Genomic DNA, 22,500 nt, shown 5'->3' on the forward strand with positions numbered 1-22,500 from the left:
ATTAACATGTCAGTTTATGTTGTGCAGCCACCCTGCCTATACCCGGAAATGTAGTCTCTGGGTTGTTTGACTTGTTTCTAGCGCTTATTTTGTACTCTCTTTGGGTATATTTGTACATTTCCAACTTCAGTCGATGCTTCATATCCATATGAGGGAAAAGGCCGGGATGATCGGTTTATTTTTCAAACACAGTTCTTATATGAAGAGATCTAAAATCCCCCTATGGGGAATTCAATGCAATAAAAAGTCCACGAACCTGTGGACTGGCGCCCTCTACTGACAGTGAGAGCTATACCTTATGGATATATGAATGGTATATTTGACCAATAACAGTATATTATGGATATATGAATGGCATATTTTACCAGTAACCGTATATTATGGATATATGAATGGTATATTTTACCAGTAACCGTATATGGATAGTAGTTCCAAGCCTTCTCCGTCACATAGAAGATTTTAGGAACCACAGCTCTCGCCCAGCTAGGAAGTTTACTGAGAAACACACAGAGAGAGAGAACCAAACGAATTAATGCATCAGTGAAAGAAAACGTAATTTTGCTGAAAAACAGGGAAACTAGAAAACACGGAGAAAAGAAGTACAAACGAAGGGAGCAGTGAAAGAACATGAATCAATAAATGGAGAAAAAACCCGACACGGATCAGTGGTAGGAAGGATCGGGGCAGCGGTGGCCTAAGGGTTATAGAGGAGCGCCCTTGTTGCCGAAATGTTGCCGGTTAGATTCCCCGGACGGCAGGAAAAATCTGGGTGGGGAAGTGATCACTCACCCAACACCGCTGAAGTGCCCTTGAGTAAGGCACTGAACCCCCAACTGCTCCCCCTGGAGCTGCTTAGTGGCCAACAGTATAAGACTGTGGTTGTACTGGTCAGCTCCCAGGTTTAAGTGTGTGCGTGTGTGTGTGTGTACTTGTTGAGGTAGACCCGTTTCTCAGTGAACTGTACGTCCCGGGCCGTGTGTGTGTGCATGTGTGTGTGTGTGCGTGTGTGTGTGCGTGTGTGTGTGTGCGTGTGTGTGTGTGTGTGTGTGCGTACTTGTTGAGGTAGACCCGTTTCTCGGTGAACTGTCCCGGGCCATGTGCGTGTGTGTGTGTGTGTGTGCGTACTTGTTGAGGTAGACCCGTTTCTCGGTGAACGGGCCATGTGCGTGTGTGTGTGTGTGTGTGTGTGTGTGTGTGTGCGTGTGTGTGTGTGTGTGCGTGTGTGTGCGTACTTGTTGAGGTAGACCCGTTTCTCGGTGAACTGTCCCGGGCCGTGCGTGTGTGTGTGTGTGTGTGTGCGTGTGTGTGTGTGTGTGTGTGTGTGCGTACTTGTTGAGGTAGACCCGTTTCTCGGTGAACTGTCCCGGGCCGTGCGTGTGTGTGTGTGTGTGTGTGTGTGTGTGTGTGCGTACTTGTTGAGGTAGACCCGTTTCTCGGTGAACTGTCCCGGGCCGTGCGTGTGTGTGTGTGTGTGTGTGTGCGTACTTGTTGAGGTAGACCCGTTTCTCGGTGAACTGTCCCAGGCCGTGCGTGTGTGTGTGTGCGTGCGTGTGCGTGTGTGTGTGTGTGTGTGTGCGTACTTGTTGAGGTAGACCCGTTTCTCGGTGAACTGTCCCGGGCCGTGCGTGTGTGTGTGTGCGTGTGCGTGCGTGTGTGTGTGTGTGTGTGTGCGTACTTGTTGAGGTAGACCCGTTTCTCGGTGAACTGTCCCGGGCCGTGCGTGGGGTCCTCGTAGGGCTCGTTCTGGACCACCTCCACGCCTTCGCCGCGGTCGCTCTGCTCGTGGCTGTGTTTGCTGATCATGTACAGCTGGCCCACGCGGTACTGTGGAGAGACACGCACATTTACATGCTTTTATATTGTTGCTGTCGGGAGGAAACCTCATAACTCCATTTCTTTACGTTTTAGATTCCCCCCCCCCATAAATCAGTGCTTATTGAACACCCTTTACGTCTGTGTGTTGTTACAAAAATATTTAACCAATGGAAAGTAGTAAAAAACACATTGGACAAAACCTCTTAACTCCATTGGAAAAATACATAAAAAAACAGTCATCGTGAATCATACTGTTTGTAAGCTAAGAAACTAACAGTGGAAACTATACGTGTCATAAAATGCTATAAGTTACTTAAGTTTAGCCTTTGCACACGCCTGTACGCTCGCTGAGGCTGTGTAGACTTCTTACATTAAGTAATGCAGATGTTTAACAAGAGTTAACTCTCAAGAGTTATAGAGATCTATAAGGGTCCATTTGGTTACCAGCTCTCCGTCATTTTGCTGGAACCCCATCAAGAACCACCATTGGTGGTCCCCGGACCACTGGTTGAGAAGCACTGCACTAGCTGTTGGGAAACTCAGTGCTTCATGCAGGATCAGAGAGATTTACAGAGCTCTGTGTCATATTTAACGGTATGTGAAGGTCATGTTGTTATGATAGTTATTATTATGAGCAACAAACTGGCCTGGGGTTGCTACGCGTCTCGGCTGCCAAAGAGCATTCCTTCCTGCCAATGGAAACGCTGTGTGTATGGATCTATCAATGTTCCTCTCTAGACAAAACAATGGATCTATGTCCCTCTCTAGACAAAACAATGAAGTCGGTCTGTCACGCAACGTTAAGAGCTTGAGTTAAAGCATTTAGTATTTGCTTTAAGTATAAAAGAAAAGTACAAATTCCATCTTTTTCTTTATATCAATGTTATTGCTGTACTTTTTGACATTTCCCTCAAGGTAGCTAAGATGCAGGATTCATTTAAATATATGGAAAGCAAGACCTCACATGAAGACAAAAGTTGTAATACATTTCTCAAAAGTAGTTAGAAAATAGCAGATGGAACACATTGTGAACTTACAGATTGTACACCGTAAAAAAGAAAGAAGAAAAGGGCTTAAGTGGGTATAATTATTTGTGTACATTTGAGTCCCCATGGGGTCCCTTCCTAGTGGAGGCAAAAGTACAATATTTATCTTTGAAATTCAGCTGAGTCAAAGCCATAATTCTTCCAAAATGTATACTTGTGTTTTTACTCAAGCAGCCTAAATGTACGTTGTTGCTGTCCACAGCACAACAAAGCGCCCGGTGGTCCGGTTGCTATGTGCCTTGACCGTCCGACAGGAGTTCTGTGAATGGAAACGTCGTGGAGCTTAATGTCCATTATGGCTCTGCGCTCCACACAACAATATCATTTTTTACGATGGTCGTAAATGTCAAAGAGGCCAGGATTACTGTCACGGCCGCGTGCATAGTGATGACAACTGGCAACGGCGGTGACAACAGAGTGGCGCTGTCTGTGACAATCCCACATCTAGATAGCTTCAAACAGCTATATAATAATAGCAACACAAGCTGCGCTAATAGCTAGCCAGCTGGATGGAGCACTGGCTCACAAAGTGGGTTCCGCGGAAACAATGGTGGAAAAATAACTAAGTACATTTACTTAAGTAAGTGATACTGTAGTACGTTGCACCAAATCCTTTCAGATTAGTCAGGGGGAAATTGTCAGAATAATGTCAATTTGACAAGGAGTATGTGTACTTTGACCAGGGGTATGTGCACTTTGACTAGGAGTATGTATACTTTGACTAGGAGTATGTATACTTTGACCAGGAGTATGTATACTTTGACCAGGAATATACTTTGACCAGCAGTATGTATACTTTGACCAGCAGTATGTATACTTTGACCAGGAATATGTATACTTTGACTCAAGAATACACTAATGAGGTTGAGTACAGGCTATTTTTGACCACCACTGCTCAGGGGACACACTGCAGAGCTCCACATATAGCTGTGTTAAGCCAGTGGAAAGAACAATAAGGCTGTGTGTGTGTGTGTGTGTGTGCGTGTGTGCGTGTGTGCGTGCGTGAGTGTGTGTGTGTGTGCGTGTGTGTGTGTGTGTGTGCGTGCGTGTGTGCGTGCGTGAGTGCGTGTGTGCGTGCGTGCGTGTGCATGTGTGTGTGTGCGTGTGTGTTTGTGACTGTGTGTGTGACTGTGACTGTGTGCGAGTGAGCGAGCGTGCATGCGACTGTGTGTGTGTGACTGTGACTGTGACTGTGCGTGCCTGCGTGCGTGCGTGCGTGCGTGCGTGCGTGCGTGCGTGCGTGCGTGCGTGCGTGCGTGCGTTATTTGCATAGTATATGTTCTGTCCTAAAAGGTAACTAGTGACAATTTTTAAGTGGTGCAACCACTTCTACATCCAGCAATGTCCGTGTACCTGTGTACCTGTTTGTGATGTGTGTACCTGTGTGAGCAAGAGTGGTGTGCGCATGCGTGAAATTGGAACGAGATAAGTATGTGACATGGCTGCCACCTGCTGGACGCAAACGATACAGAGAAGAAATTGGAACGATACAGAGAAGAAATTGGAACGATACAAATTGGAACGATACAGAGAACCAATAGACGGGAGTTGCACCACTTGGTTCACACTGGTGTGATTTTTTTTATTAATAATGTAAATAATTCTAGTGGAGAGAAGATGTAGTGGAGTAGAAGTAAAAGTGTTGGAAAAATTGGAAATACTTAGTAAACTCAAAGTAAAATAAATAAATAGATCAATGCCTGTGACATCACAGGCATTTTTAAATACTAAACTATAATAACATAAAAAACCCAGGAAAGGGTTTCTTGCATTGTGTCCTAAACGTCATAAGATCTGGTTGCAAAAGGGGTGAAGTGGCCCTTTAACGCCTTTCCATTACAGAGCCGCAAGCAAGTATGATTATTTTAAGTTGGGAATTTGATTCAGGCGCACGCACGCACACACACACACACACACACACACACACACACACACACACACACACACACACACACACACACACACACACACACACACACACACACACACACACACACACATACACAGGATGCAGTAAATGTCATTGAATTGATGGCTTCCGCATAAAACATCTGAGCCCATAACACAGTTAACTATAGCATCACTTGTTGAATAATTATTCCATTCTGTTTGATGTATAAACGAGAGAGAGAGAGAGAGAGAGAGAGAGAGAGAGAGAGAGAGAGAGAGAGAGAGAGAGCGTGCGAGTGCAACAGTATAAACTGCTCATAAAAGAATATAAATGAACTGCATTTATATAGCGCTTTTCTCCGAAGCACTTTACAATGTACCTCACAGTCTGCACACCGTACTACAGTCACACACCATGGCAGAGGAAACCATACCACAGTCACACACCATGGCAGAGGAAACCGTCCCACAGTCACACACCCATGGCAGAGGAAACCGTCCCACAGTCACACACCCATGGCAGAGGAAACCGTCCCACAGTCACACACCCATGGCAGATTAAACCGTACCACAGTCACACACCCATGGCAGATTAAACCGTACCACAGTCACACACCCATGGCAGATTAAACCGTACCACAGTCACACACCCATGGCAGATTAAACCGTACCACAGTCACACACCCATGGCAGATTAAACCGTACCACAGTCACACACCCATGGCAGATTAAACCGTACCACAGTCACACACCCATGGCAGATTAAACCATACCACAGTCACACACCCATGGCAGATTAAACCGTACCACAGTCACACACCCATGGCAGATTAAACCGTACCACAATCACACACCCATGGCAGATTAAACCGTACCACAGTCACACACCCATGACAGAGGAAACCGTACCACAGTCACACACCCATGACAGAGGAAACCGTACCACAGTCACACACCCATGGCAGAGGAAACCGTACCACAGTCACACACCATGGCAGATTAAACCGTACCACAGTCACACACCCATGGCAGATTAAACCGTACCACAGTCACACACCCATGGCAGAGGAAACCATACCACAGTCACACACCATGGCAGAAGAAACCGTACCACAGTCACACACCATGGCAGAGGAAACCGTACCACAGTCACACACCCATGGCAGATTAAACCGTACCACAGTCACACACCATGGCAGAGGAAACCGTACCACAGTCACACACCCATGGCAGATTAAACCGTACCACAGTCACACACCCATGGCAGATTAAACCGTACCACAGTCACACACCATGGCAGAGGAAACCGTACCACAGTCACACACCCATGGCAGATTAAACCGTACCACAGTCACACACCCATGGCAGAGGAAACCGTACCACAGTCACACACCATGGCAGAGGAAACCGTACCACAGTCACACACCATGGCAGAGGAAACCGTACCACAGTCACACACCATGGCAGATTAAACCGTACCACAGTCACACACCCAGGAGCCCTCGTACAAGGTTTCTTTGACTATGCATCCACCTCTTGGTACCACAGCACCTCAAAGGCCCTTAAAACAAGGCTCCAGACCTCCCAAAACAAACTGGTCAGGCTCCTACTTGGCCTCACCCCCCGAACCCACCTCACCCCTGCCCACTTTGACAGGCTGGGATGGCTTAGGGTCGACGACAGAGTACAGCATCTTGCAATGGGTCTGGTCCACAAGATTCGATACACCACCAAGATACCCATGTACCTGTCTAAATACTTCCTTAATGTAAACGAAGTCCACACCCACAACACCAGAGGGAGTGCAACAAACCATGTACAACCCAGATTCGGCACAAACAAGGGACTAAATTATTTTCGCTCCTATGCCACCAAAATGTGGAACGCCCTACCAACAGTCATTAAGACATGTGAATCCCTTGACTCCTTCAAAACCGCTCTCAAAGGGCACCTACGGATGGCTGCAATTCGAAACTGGCCTCTGTAAAATCTGAATCCCCCCCCCCACCCCATTTCCCCTCAATGTATATATCTTTTCCCTTTTTGCTTCCTATATGATGAATTCCTGTTCTGTTCTTTAGCTACATAGAAGTGTCTATTTGTATGTCTCTAAATGTTTTGATGAATTGAACAATGTGGACCCTGTTGTAAACAAGTGTAATGCTTAATTGGGTCGTCCACTCACAGTTAACAGTCTTTGTATTGAGTTTGTGCTTAAAATGTACTGTAAATTCTACAAACTGTTAATAAATATTTCAATCAATCAAAAAAAGAAGAAACCGTACCACAGTCACACACCCATGGCAGAAGAAACCGTACCACAGTCACACACCGATGACAGAGGAAACCGTACCACAGTCACACACGCATAGCAGAAGAAACCGTACCACAGTCACACACCCTTAGCAGAAGAAACCGTACCACAGTCACACACCCTTAGCAGAAGAAATCGTACCACAGTCACACACCATGGCAGATTAAACCGTACCACAGTCACACACCCATAGCAGAAGAAACCGTACCACAGTCACACACCCATAGCAGAAGAAATCGTACCACAGTCACACACCCTTAGCAGAAGAAATCGTACCACAGTCACACACCCTTAGCAGAAGAAACCGTACCACAGTCACACACCCTTAGCAGAAGAAATCGTACCACAGTCACACACCATGGCAGATTAAACCGTACCACAGTCACACACCATGGCAGATTAAACCGTACCACAGTCACACACCCATGGCAGAAGAAACCATGCCACAGTCACACACCCATGGCAGAAGAAATCGTACCACAGTCACACACCATGGCAGATTAAACCGTACCACAGTCACACACCATGGCAGATTAAACCGTACCACAGTCACACACCCATGGCAGAGGAAACCATACCACAGTCACACACCCATGGCAGATTAAACCGTACCACAGTCACACACCATGGCAGATTAAACCGTACCACAGTCACACACCCATGGCAGAAGAAACCGTACCACAGTCACACACCCATGACAGAGGAAACCATACCACAGTCACACACCCATGGCAGATTAAACCGTACCACAGTCACACACCGATAGCAGAGGAAACCGTACCACAGTCACACACCGATAGCAGAGGAAACCGTACCACAGTCACACACCATGGCAGAGGAAACCGTTACACAGTCACACACCCATGGCAGATTAAACCGTACCACAGTCACACACCGATGGCAGATTAAACCGTACCACAGTCACACACCCATGGCAGAAGAAACCGTACCACAGTCACACACCCATGGCAGATTAAATCGTACCACAGTCACACACCCATGGCAGAGGAAACCATACCTCACAGTCAGTCACACCGCGCTGGCAGAGGAAACCACACAAAGCACCACAATCTGCTCATAGGGAGCAGTTAGGGGGTTCAGTGTCATCCCAAAACAAACCAGAACCCACCTCACCGCCACTCATTTTGATAGGTTGGAATGGCTTATTATAGGGTTGACGAGGGAGTTCAACAACACCATGTGCAACCCAGATTCGGCTCCAACAAAGGGTTAAATTCATTTAGCTCCTATGCCACCGAAATGTGGAACGCCCTACCAACAGCCATTAAGATATGTGAATCCCTTGACTCCTTCAAACCGCTCTCAAAGGGTACGGACAGCTGCAATTCGAAACTGAAAGTCCCCCCACCACCCTTATTTGCATACTGTACACGATTTATTTTTATTTTTATTTTTTTAAATAGTATATTTATTTATAACATTTTATATTTGTACATCTTTAAATGTTCTGATGAATTGAAAATGGAGAACCCTGATGTAAGTCTTAGTGCTTTTTCTGGTTTTATTTATCCAGTTTTTGCATTGAAATGTATACCATTCTACATATACTGTGAACAAAATTGTCAATCAATCAATCAATCAATCAATCAATCAATCAATAAATCAATCAATCAATCAATGTCAATGTCAGGACACTTTGCCAGGAGGAGATATGCACCATTTACCATTTAACCCTTTTACTGCTGCCATTTATTGAGAAATTAGGACCTAATTCATGCCAGCATTTTTTTAATTTGAGCTCTTATTTTGAAAAGCCACATTTTGCCTCAACCGGAAGTGAGCTTATCCCTGCCAGCTTTACGTTGCCAAGACAACCTTTGTTTACATGATCGAAAAATGCCGGTACATTTTTGCACTCCACAACGTCGGCTCGTGCCGTCAAAGAAACGCTGTTTTGACCAAAAATGCCATCTGGGACAAGGAATAGGAGATACAGGCGATTGAAAGAAACGGATAGAATGGATTCTTATGGCGACGGTGAATTAATATGAACGATCCAGTGCAGTGCTAACAACAGTGCTAGCTAACCGGCTAACGTGAGTAGCATTATGGCTTGATCAATCATATGCACTAATAAAGGGCAATTGCCGAAGGGCTTCGGCAATGGCAGCAAGCGTTAATATCAAATTAATGCTTCAATTGCCGAAGGGCTTCGGCAATGGCAGGAAGACGGTTAATTACGCTTCAATTTGGGGGAGAGTAAAAAATGGGCTCCGTGACCGTCACTGTCTTGCATATTACGCTAATAATGGTATAATGTCCGTGTTGAAATGCTCAGCTCCATTACTCAAGCAGCCACCGAGGAGAGAGACAGAATGACGGAATGAAGGAATGAAGGAAAGGAAGGACAGACAGACAGACGTTCCATAAATTTATAGTAGGATGACTATAGAGGACAAACCACTGGCCCTGGACCATGTTATGAATAATTCACACACACTCTCTCTCTCTCTCTCTCTCTCTCTCTCTCTCACAACAACCTCACCCTGTTCGAATTGTTATTTTAATAATGCACAATCCTTTTTTTTTCACTCACTTAGTGACTCGTGACTTCCGTGGCCTGAAATCTGTGGCCTCATGTGGACCTTTTAAAAAAAAAACACTTGTAATGCTTTTAATACAGGCCTTTGTAACCTGACTCTCACCTATACAAGGTGTGTAGATCAGCTGTTTTCAGGGACGCAACCCAGCACTCTTTAGCTAGTGGAGATGCGGTGTATGAGTCGACTAAATGTTGTACGACAAATTTCTAAACAAATTTGTCCAACGCGAATTAAATTGTGTTCAAGTTCAGAATACTTCGGGGGGGGGGGGGGGGGGGGGGGGGCAATTCTCCTGAATGCTGCCTTTCGGCATGGCATGGAAAGGAGAGGAGGGCATTTGCATTTCTTTCTTTCTTTCATGTAGTAAATGCTACATTCGTGGTCTGGAGAGGGCAGTTGTTTTACAGACGGGTAAAAGGGCAGGGGCTGAAACCCCCTTTGATGTCTGTGTGCACGTCCCTGGGTATGCTACCCAGATGTATGACCGGGTTGGGCAAGTTTGACCATGGAGAAGGCCACTGTATTTCCACACTCACTCCAGAGGGCCACTGTATTTCCACACTCACTCCAGAGGGCCACTGTATTTCCACACTCACTCCAGATGGCCACTGTATTTCCACACTCACTCCAGAGGGCCACTGTATTTCCACACTCACTCCAGAGGGCCACTGTATTTCCACACTCACTCCAGATGGCCACTATATTTCCACACTCACTCCAGATGGCCACTGTATTTCCACACTCACTCCAGAGGGCCACTATATTTCCACACTCACTCCAGAGGGCCACTATATTTCCACACTCACTCCAGAAGGCCACTGTATTTCCACACTCACTCCAGATGGCCACTATATTTCCACACTCACTCCAGAAGGCCACTGTATTTCCACACTCACTCCAGAGGGCCACTATATTTCCACACTCACTCCAGAGGGCCACTATATTTCCACACTCACTCCAGAGGGCCACTGTATTTCCACACTCACTCCAGAGGGCCACTGTATTTCCACACTCACTCCAGATGGCCACTATATTTCCACACTCACTCCAGATGGCCACTGTATTTCCACACTCACTCCAGAGGGCCACTATATTTCCACACTCACTCCAGAGGGCCACTATATTTCCACACTCACTCCAGAAGGCCACTGTATTTCCACACTCACTCCAGATGGCCACTATATTTCCACACTCACTCCAGAAGGCCACTGTATTTCCACACTCACTCCAGAGGGCCACTATATTTCCACACTCACTCCAGAGGGCCACTATATTTCCACACTCACTCCAGATGGCCACTATATTTCCACACTCACTCCAGATGGCCACTATATTTCCACACTCACTCCAGAGGGCCACTATATTTCCACACTCACTCCAGATGGCCACTATATTTCCACACTCACTCCAGAGGGCCACTATATTTCCACACTCACTCCAGGGGGCCACTATATTTCCACACTCACTCCAGAGGGCCACTATATTTCCACACTCACTCCAGAGGCAGAGGGCCACTATATTTCCACACTCACTCCAGAGGGCCACTATATTTCCACACTCACTCCAGAGGGCCACTATATTTCCACACTCACTCCAGAGGCAGAGGGCCACTATATTTCCACACTCACTCCAGAGGGCCACTATATTTCCACACTCACTCCAGGGGGCCACTATATTTCCACACTCACTCCAGAGGGCCACTATATTTCCACACTCACTCCAGAGGGCCACTATATTTCCACACTCACTCCAGAGGGACACTATAGTTCCACACTCACTCCAGAGGGCCACTATAGTTCCACACTCACTCCAGAGGGCCACTATATTTCCACACTCACTCCAGACTATAGTTCCACACTCACTCCAGAGGGCCACTATATTTCCACACTCACTCCAGAGGGCCACTATATTTCCACATTCACATTCACATGAACAACACAAGAAACACTAACAAACTACAAAATAAAAGTACACAAGTCTAAAGTAAAACTCAAAGTGAAACTATGGAAACCAGGAACACACAATACTTCAAAATCACAGGAACACAACATAAAAGTAAAACACTAACTAAAACTATGAACAATAAACAGAAAAACAACAGCACAAGGTTGCAGTGTCCTCACCGTATCTCCGCCCAGAAACAAATAGTGTCCATTAAAATCAGTGCCAAATAAGGGTCCATTTGTACCCCCCAGAGTTAGTGTCCAAGTGTCCTTGAGCAAGACTGAACTGTCTGAACCCCTAATTGCTCCTGATAGGCAGGTTGGTGCCACACAGAGGAAACCATGCAAGTTTCGAATCCATGTAAAGGTGTGTATGAATGTGTGTGTGAATTGGGTGAATGTAATGCACAATCTATGTAAAGGTGTATGAATGTGTGTGTGAATGGGTGAATGTAATGCACAATCTATGTAAAGGTGTATTAATGTTTGTGTGAATGGGTGAATGTAAAGCACAATCTATGTAAAGGTATATGAATGTGTGTGTGGATGGGTGAATGTAATGCACAATCTATGTAAAGGTGTATGAATGTGTGTGTGGATGGGTGAATGTAATGCACAATCTATGTAAAGGTGTATGAATGTGTGTGTGGATGGGTGAATGTAATGCACAATCTATGTAAAGGTATATGAATGTGTGTGTGGATGGGTGAATGTAATGCACAATCTATGTAAAGGTGTATGAATGTGTGTGTGTGGATGGGTGAATGTAATGCACAATCTATGTAAAGCGGCTTTGGATAAAAGCGCTATATAAATGCAGCATTTACATTTTATTTTACCAAGATCACGAATAGTTGACAGGGAAAAATAGGGAGAGAGATGGAAGAGGAAAAGGGGGATTTTTCTTTTCTTTCTTTTCAGATGACGGGAGTTCAGATTGAATGTAATATAGCATGTATCAGGGCACGGCTTGATGTTAGCAGAATCTGCCCAGAAAAACAAGATGATCTTTTCTGCCATAAATAGCAGGTGAATTCCACCAGATAGAACATCCTTTACACTGAGGGAAACATATTACCTCATATCTACAGCTTTATCACTGGTATCACTGATGTGCTGTTTGTTGTAACCTCTGCTTCTCAAAACTTGTGGTCAATATGAAAGTATAATGCATGCTCTCTCTCTCTCTCTCTCTCTCTCTCTCTCTCTCTCTCTCTCTCTCTCTCTCTCTGTGTGAACAAATGTGTCAACAATATACAACTGCATGCTCTGTTGCAGTGGTCTGGGGACCACCAGTGGTCCTTGAGAGGCCGAGCTTTAACAAATTGATACAAAGCAATTGGAGAAAAACAAACCCTGTAAATCACAGACTGAGTCGTCCGGAAGGAAGATTACATGAAACTCCATCCAAATATCCCAGTGTCCTGTCTTATCTTACATCTGACAACATCTGAGAACACCCACATGTGCACGCACGCACGCACGCACGCACGCACGCACGCACGCACGCACGCACGCACGCACGCACGCACGCACGCACGCAAAGCAGTGGGTTATTATTTTTGCTTTATTTTGCTTAATGTGCAACATTCTTTGCTCACTCAGCAGTAAACAAACCAACATACAGTATGAGGGTATGCAGGGTATCTGCACATTTAGCACATTGTATAATGTGCAGATTATTGTCTGTGGAGCCGAGACTAACTGAATGCAATGCAACTCCTACTGCTATCATAGTGCTTATCAGGGTGGGGTGGTGGGGGGGGGGGGTCTCACTTGACTCTGATTTGTCACCCACAACCCACAAGTTCCACAGCCAATCAAATAAATGTGCTGTTTTCTGCTGTTCTCGTTTCATCCATCCTAATGTATCAGACTGATACTGTATTTACAGACTATAAGGTTCCAGCTGTATATCGTATTTACAGACTATAAGGTTCCAGCTGTATACCGTATTTACAGACTATAAGGTTCCAGCTGTATACCGTATTTACAGACTATAAGGTTCCAGCTGTATATCGTATTTACAGACTATAAGGTTCCAGCTGTAGATCGTATTTACAGACTATAAGGTTCCAGCTGTATATCGTATTTACAGACTATAAGGTTCCAGCTGTAGATCGTATTTACAGACTATAAGGTTCCAGCTGTATACCGTATTTACAGACTATAAGGTTCCAGCTGTATATCGTATTTACAGACTATAAGGTTCCAGCTGTAGATCGTATTTACAGACTATAAGGTTCCAGCTGTATACCGTATTTACAGACTATAAGGTTCCAGCTGTATATCGTATTTACAGACTATAAGGTTCCAGCTGTATACCGTATTTACAGACTGTAGATCACATGAAGGTCCAATTCAATGCTATGGTGTTGAATAAAGTCCCACAGTAGAGGTGCTTCAACATGCAGTAACAAAAGGGGACTAGAGGTCACACACAGCTCTCAGCAGCTCACCACATTAAACCATAAATAAACATAAAGCCTGGAGTCTGTTCTGTTCAGTGACTGTACCTCAGCTGAGAGAGATTACTCATTCATATTGGTTCTTCAGTTGTCGCACGCACACACACACACACACACACACACACACACACACACACACACACACACACACACACACACACACACACACACACACACACACACACACACACACACACACACACACACACACACACCAGCAGAGCAGAGCACCGATAAGAATCTGAATATAGGCTGCAAGGCCCTATAAGCGCAGTGCTGAGCCACCTATTAGGATCAATGGCCGCAGGGCAGAGCTGCAGTGCATGGGTCCCAGGGCAGAGCTGCGTAGAGATGAGCAGCAGTGCATGGGTCCCAGGGCAGAGCTGCATAGAGATGAGCAGCAGTGCATGGGTCCCAGGGCAGAGCTGCGTAGAGACGAGCAGCAGTGCATGGGTCCCAGGGCAGAGCTTCATAGAGATGAGCAGCAGTGCATGGGTCCCAGGGCAGAGCTGCGTAGAGACGAGCAGCAGTGCATGGGTCCCAGGGCAGAGCTGCGTAGAGACGAGCAGCAGTGCATGGGTCCCAGGGCAGAGCTGCGTAGAGACGAGCAGCAGTGCATGGGTCCCAGGGCAGAGCTGCATAGAGAGGGGCAGCGGTGCATGGGTCCCAGGGCAGAGCTGCATATAGAGGAGCAGCAGTGCATGGGTCCCAGGGCAGAGCTGCATAAAGAGGTGCAGCAGTGCATGGGTCCCAGGGCAGAGCTGCATATAGAGGAGCAGCAGTGCATGGGTCCCAGGGCAAAGTTGCATAAAGAGGTGCAGCATGGTGCATGTAGGGTCCCAGGGCAGAGCTACGTAGTGAGGTGCAGCGGTGCATGGGTCCCAGGGCAGAGCTGCATAAAGAGTTACAGCAGTGCATGGGTCCCAGGGCAGAGCTGCATAAAGAGTTGCAGCAGTGCATGGGTCCCAGGGCAGAGCTGCGTAGAGACGAGCAGCAGTGCATGGGTCCCAGGGCAGAGCTGCGTGGGGGAGCACCAGTGCATGGGCCTCATGGCAGAGCAGCGTGGGGGATCACAGCACCTCAAATAGGGTTTAATTGGTATGGTTGCCCAACATGAAAATATTATAAACTTTTATCATCTTCATGCTCTAAAAAAGTTACGACTTTCGGAAAGTCGTACAGCAGATGTCATCCTTGAAGGCTACAGTGCACATAATGATGAAGTAGAGAAAGTATGCATGTGGGAGACTGCAGGGAGCATTACTGGGACAACATGACATGCTTCACAGTGTCAGTGCCTGCGGCATTGTGCCAATGAGATGCAGTATATATGCACTGACAGGGAGAGAGAGAGAGAGAGAGTGTGTGTGTGTGTGTGTGTGTGTGTGTGTGTGTGTGTGTGTGTGTGTGTGTGTGTGCGTACGTGCATGCATTCGCACACACGCGTGTGCATGTTCACGTGCATGTACTGTATGTGTGTGTGTGTGTGTGTGTGTGTGTGTGTGTGTGCGTGCATGGCACAGTGCTCTTACCCAATGGGCCCTGAGGTGACACACACGGCAGTAAATTGTGTGGGAAAAAACATTACCTCAACTTATATAATTAAACTCACCCACACGTGCATGCACAGTCACACACGCGCACACACAGTCGCACATGCGCACGCACACGCACGCGCACACACGTGCACACATGCACACACACACACACACACACACACACACACACACACACACACACAACACACGTGTTAAAGTGCTGTTTCAGCAGAAGTGCCTGCATGCGTGCCGACTCGGCAGAAAGACAAGGTGAAGCTAGAGGACATGTCTGGAATACTGAGATGCACTCAATCATGTGATGTCATGTTCTGCTATTGGCTACCAGAATACTGTTCTGCTAATCACAATGGCCGTGCAGTGGTGTGATGGTGTTCTAAAGTCTTGACGTCACTCGCTCATCCCCTGGTTCTAAAGTCCTGACGCCACTCGCTCATCCCCTGGTTCTAAAGTCCTGACGTCACTCGCTCATCCCCTGGTTCTAAAGTCCTGACGTCACTCGCTCATCCCCTGGTTCTAAAGTCCTGACGTCACTCGCTCATCCCCTGGTTCTAAAGTCCTGATGTCACTCGCTCATCCCCTGTTTCTAAAGTCCTGACGTCACTTGCTCATCCCCTGGTTCTAAAGTCCTGACGCCACTCGCTCATCCCCTGGTTCTAAAGTCCTGACGCCACTCGCTCATCCCCTGGTTCTAAAGTCCTGACGTCACCCGCTCATCCCCTGGTTCTAAAGTTCTGACGTCACCCGCTCATCCCATTCTCTATGGAGAATAACATGGGGTCACCTTCAAATCGTCTCATATAAACATTGTGGTCCAAAAATAAGCAATGTGTCTCTGTAAAATTGTCAGGGAGGTGTTAGGCCGTCTTGTGAGGTCCCTTTTCGTTCAGTTCCGTTCCCACGGAAGGGGGACTACACAATTATTTCTCCATAAAAGAGATTTATAGGTAGAAAGTCCAAATAAAATAGTTCTACTCGTGCCCTCCTGCAGTTTTTTTATAATCCGTGATCGAAGACGGGACTATTTCTTACAAGGCGTAATAACATGTGCAAGGGGAGTGGTGTGGTTTTGGTCACGTGGACCAATCGCGTAGCCGCTTTATTCCCTTGAGTATGCGCAACATAAGCAACATACAGTTATATTTCCTTGGCGGGGGGGGGGGGGGGGGTGGATGTACAGATGACAGATGCTGTGACCCTTTGCTGTGACCCACTTGTAAATAAATAAATGTTTCATACCATATGTTGTAATAATTCTGACCTCTACTACTTACATTTTTAGTCTTGTCCATTTGTTGCATTATTCCAATTTAGGGGGCGTGGTAACATTTTGATAGATTTTCTGCAATGTTGGTCCAAGGTGCCCTGATTTTCCTTTCTACCTTTCATTACACATTAGGTTGAGACATTTTCTATGTATGAAACATAAGCTCTTGGCACAATTTACTGTGTAGGTTTCATTGTACTGTGGCAAACACTTAAGTTGAAGCATATTCTTTAACAAATATGCTACATTTCATGATATAAATTCACATATGAGTAAACTAAAGGCAAGTATATGCATTTGACATTTGAGAAAAAAATTGTGTTGCCAAAAACACATTTTACAAGCAAAAACAGCAGCACACGATTTTCGTTTTTTGGTTATACACTGTTTATACATTTATGGCTTTAAAAAAAAAACAGCATTATATTATGAGTAGAACTTTTAACCCAAAGTCTAGTAGGGTATTATCTATGAAAAAATGCATTGAATGCATAGTTCGCTTGACATGGGAACGAAACTCATTTTCTAAGCACTTTTTCATGGGTCCCAACACGGCCTATGTCTCTGTATCGTTTACGACCGTCAGTCACTCATATTTCATGTAGTCTGTTTCTATAGCAAAAATGTAACTGCAAGCGTTTTCTCTCAGTCAGTTGATTCTTCATATTCGTATGAGTGAAACGGCCTGGGATTTATATGAGGCTATTTAAAATGTCCCTATGGGAATAACAATGCAAATAAAAAGTACATGAACCAGTGGTCTTAGCGCCCTCTACCGATATCGATGTCAGACTTCGGTGCTCTATGGCTCCGAGACTAATGATCATTATAACAATGTGAAAGAAAATATCTTCCAAACGTTTATTTGTTGTTTATACAGTGCCAATGTTTCCTCTGGTGATTGGGTTAATTGGCACATGGCACCAGCCTGCCACAGTTAGGTTACCTGAGAGGTTTTGCAAAAAAAACATATTCATCATCAGCGCTGGATTTAAATGATCTCCATAAACCAATCAGCTTCAGAATGTGCTGCATGGCTTTCGGCCCATATTCAAATGGAAAGACCTCTGCTCTGCAGCACACTCAGCTTGTTGACAAGCAATTAAAAAGGACTGGCAGATTCTATAGACGTCTTTCTGACTGAGTGGAGAATGGACTGAGCGAGAGAGGCTAACCGGGGACAACAGCACTTTCCTGATGTAAGACCACTGAAATGAACGCACTGCAGCTTTTTGGGTGATGGAACCTGGAAAAGAGAAAGTGAACTTTTCAAAAAAAGACAATGACATAAAAAAAAATGGCATTAGTCCATGGTTTGTGTTTTAAGCATTATGTTATGCTTTCATAGGTTTTATAGGTTCTTGGTTTGCTTTATGATCTATGATCTATTTCTATGGTCAGCTGACCACAGCTTGCATAACGAGCACACGCACACAGTGCGGTTCACTCCAGCGTGCATTATCTGCACTGCCTGCTTCCATACGGTACGCACACTGCAGCAGGACTGACGTGTGTGTGTGTGTGTGTGTGTGTGTGCGCGTGCACGTGTGTGCTTGCACCTGTGTGGCCATACATTAGTTACAGTAAGAGAGAAAAAATAGGGCACATTAAACATATACAGGGAGACAGACACAGACAGACAGACAGACAGACAGACAGACAGACAGACAGACAGACAGACAGACAGACAGACAGACAGACAGACAGACAGACATGTCGTTGATCCCAAACTTTACAGTTAGATGACAAACAACACAATATGTGACTGCATGGCACAATATTAGGGACACACAGCAAACACCACTCAATGTGATTATCATCTTGACACAAGAGCGAGAGAGAGAGAGAGAGAGAGAGAGAGAGAGAGAGAGAGAGAGAGAGAGAGAGAGAGAGAGAGAGAGAGGGAGAGAGAAGGGGGGTCATTACATAAGGCAGTGGTTCGCAACCAGTGGTCCTTGAGGGGGTTCCAGGAGGTCCCCAACTAAATGATGGAGAGTTGGTAACCAAATGGACCCTTATAGGTCTTTAACTCTTGAGAGTGCAGTCAAATTAAATCAACTGGGCCCTTATACATCTTTAACTCTTGAGAGTGTAAAATGAAACTACAGGTCCATTTGGTGCACATGCATTACTTTCTTGGTAAGAAGGCTTCACAATTACACTATAGAGAATGTAGAGGAATTGTAATTTTCGTCAACGTTTGCCTGTTAATAAGTTCTCTCTCCTAATGGTACCACATCAATACAGCATGGAAATGGGAACAAAATCGTAATCGTAAGTATTGGGTCTCTCTCTAGGTCATCCTCAGACGAGCCCTCCATCGCCGCTTCCAGTCATCCCGGTTCTCCATACATCCGGCCAGCTCGTTGGTGTTTTGCGGTCCTGTGTCTTTCTTGAGTACATCCATGTCTTTTACCGTGGGACGTCCTCGTGACCAGTGTCAGTTTGCTGGCTGGCAGCTCTTGGTGTCTTTGGCAGTGTCCTGCTATAGTCTCATTCTCCTGGCTGCTATTTTGTCGCTCACCCTGAATATTCCGCCATACAGATTCTCGTTGGTAACATGTGTACTCTCGCTGAGTAGTTGAGCACTGCACATAACATTCTGGTGTAAGCACCCGTCTAGAGCCTGAGAGGTCTGAGAGGCTAAATGTCATCAAATGGTGGTCCGTGGTCCATGGCTCATCATAAAGGCCCAATAAATAACTAATGGACCTCGATGTGAACAGGGTTGAAAACCACTGGCAAAAGCTGGGGTGATGAGTCGATGACACGGACAGTTTGAACTCACTGCACGCATCCTCCCCTCCCCCTTCTCACCACTTAACACCTCTCTCTCTCTCTCTCTCTCTCTCTCTCTCTCTCTCTCTCTCTCTCTCTCTCTCTCTCTCTCTCACACACACACGTCAATGAACTTGCAAAGTGAGTGTGGCGTAGGCGGTGCAAACCAGTACATGTGAGACTGCAGCCTTTTTGTGACTTATACGGAGCTATGTGTGTGTGGGTGGCTGGCTGGCTGGCTGGCTGGGTATGAGCACGAAAACAGCATGGTTGTTTTTCACCATCTGTGCACAACCTAACGCACACACAAACACACACACACGCACTTATTGACTTTATATTTGATGCTTCCGGGTGTGCCAGTACAGTACAGTGACAGTACAGTAGAGGGTATACAGTAGAGGGACCGCCACATGTCAACTCTGTCATTTCTCTACCGTTTCGGACGCGGGGCGGCTCGCGGGAACCGGGCCGGCACCCTGGGTGTGTTCCCCCCCCCCCCCCCCGCCTGGGAACCACTCACTTCACACAGGTGTGATTTTCTTTGACTGCTGGTGACAACATATAGTTGACACAACGCATTAATGAGGGATTTACAGGAATCTGTTCAGAATGGACGAGCGAGCATGATGCAATGTAAGATCTTTTGGAACATCTCCATACCTCCGTACCGCTTGTTGTACTTGTTGTTAATGCTATGGATCAACTATAGCCAATATACCCAGCACTGCAAGGTGGAAAAGGTCACACAGCAGGCCTGAGTCGGAGATGTCAAATGGACCCTTATATTAGATCTTTAACTCTTGAGAGCTCATATGGTGGTCCGTGGCTCAAATGGTGGTCCGTGGCTCATATGGTGGTCCGTGGCTCAAATGGTGGTCCGTGGCTCATATGGTGGTCCGTGGCTCAAATGGTGGTCCGTGGCTCAAATGGTGGTCCGTGGCTCAAATGGTGGTCCGTGGCTCAAATGGTGGTCCGTGGCTCAAATGGTGGTCCGTGGCTCATATGGTGGTCCGTGGCTCAAATGGTGGTCCGTGGCTCAAATGGTGGTCCGTGGCTCAAATGGTGGTCCGTGGCTCATATGGTGGTCCGTGGCTCAAATGGTGGTCCGTGGCTCAAATGGTGGTCCGTGGCTCATATGGTGGTCCGTGGCTCAAATGGTGGTCCGTGGCTCAAATGGTGGTCCGTGGCTCATATGGTGGTCCGTGGCTCAAATGGTGGTCCGTGGCTCAAATGGTGGTCCGTGGCTCATATGGTGGTCCGTGGCTCAAATGTTGGTCCGTGGCTCAAATGCCCAATAAATAAAGGCCCTTGATATGAAAAGGGTTGAAAACCACTGCTCTCTTACTGTATAATTTATATTTATATTTTCATCCTCATAACTTCACTTATATTAATCGAGCACAACCAAACTACTCGACTGATCCTACTGATCTCTGGTCCACTAGTCCCTCCCTGACATATTATTATTCTATTTGTATTTGTTGATGAAATCATCAATATATTAAGTCTTTATAGTTTTAGTCATCATAGCTTAATTTTTATATCTTGATCATACAATTATGCACGTACATTCCCACTATAGGCAGAGGAAGACATGCCACTTAAACATTTTCAAATCAGCCTCATGGCTGCCTGTAACAGGCCAATTTTGTTTTTTCACCTATAACTGCACCGATCTGTGTACAACGTTGCTGCACACTAAACATTATGAATACATTGAACTGTTTATAATTACTCCAACACATTTTGTCCAAACATCAGAAACAGTATGATTTGATTTATTTAGCAGAACAAAAACAAAATACATGATTGCAAATGACAATAAGCCAAGTTTTCATGATTTCAAATGACATGATTCCGTTTCAATAAACACATTTCCCGACATACATACACTAGTTGACATGATTAATCCTGATTACAAATGACATGATTACTGATGACAATTAGTAATAATTTCATATAGTGAAAATAGCAGATCTACAACGAGTGGCTGCTAAGTACTGAGTGCCAGTGGTGGAAAGTAACTAAGGACATTTACTTAAAGGGTAAGACCACTTTTTGAGAGGTTTGGGTTGTTTTCTTACCTTATTATGGGCAAACTATTCCATTCCATGAGTTATTTCGCTCCGTTGTGTTGTTTATTAGCAATTTAAGAAAATAATAATTGTCGCTCATTGACTTCCATTGTAGCGGGGAAACAGCTCTCAAAGTAACTCTTTTAGCACATAAACCAACGCCACAAAAGCTGATTCTGACAGTTTATGACACCAGGAAAACTCACGCGGTTTTATTTTCGTCTTTTAAGATAGATTTATAAAGTTATACTATTTTAGTCGGAGATAGACTTTAGCAGTACTACGGTGTTCGCAACTCTCACGGGCCGTCTTGCGAGGTTTCGTTTGTAAACAGAAGTCTCCACGCTGTTTGAGATGCACCCAGCTGCAGCCTCGCATATGAGCGATCCCAGACACAGACACTTTACACACTTCTTCTAAAGTGTCTTCTAAAGTGTCTCCCTCAAACACGTCCATTGTGTATACTTTTAGTGACAACTTCAAGAGGACGAGATCAAATCCATTTGTTTACATCCCCGTCATTTCCAATAAGGAAGTGGTGTACAATTTTGGTCCAATCAGATCGTTTTGTTACAGCAGTGATTTGGTCGGCGGAGGCATACCTACCGGATCTTCTTTCTACACAAAGTTGACATTTTCTATAAAAAATAAAACCGCATGAGTTTTCCTGATGTCATAAACTGTCAGAATCAGCTTTTGTTGCGTTCGTTTATGTGCTAAAAGAGTGACTTTGAGAGCTGTTTCCCCGCTACAATGGAAGTCAATGGACCCAATTATTTTT

The 22,500-nt window shown here is 45.6% G+C and overlaps 1 protein-coding gene across 1 annotated transcript in view; it reads right to left on the minus strand.

Moving 5' to 3' along the window:
• LOC310868806 (cytoplasmic phosphatidylinositol transfer protein 1-like) overlaps window positions 1–22,500 on the minus strand; it is a gene marked incomplete at its 5' end in the record, with an annotated part of 53,848 nt that overhangs the window by 11,209 nt on the left and 20,139 nt on the right. The window contains 2 exons of the mRNA XM_083779277.1: window positions 407–495; window positions 1,676–1,824. Coding sequence (XP_083635403.1) covers window positions 407–495; window positions 1,676–1,824 — 238 coding nt within the window. The remainder of the gene's footprint in view (window positions 1–406; window positions 496–1,675; window positions 1,825–22,500) is intronic.

This window comes from Protomyctophum parallelum (assembly GCF_964188405.1).
Source record: "Protomyctophum parallelum genome assembly, chromosome: 13".
Classification (NCBI taxonomy): Eukaryota; Metazoa; Chordata; class Actinopteri; order Myctophiformes; family Myctophidae; genus Protomyctophum; species Protomyctophum parallelum.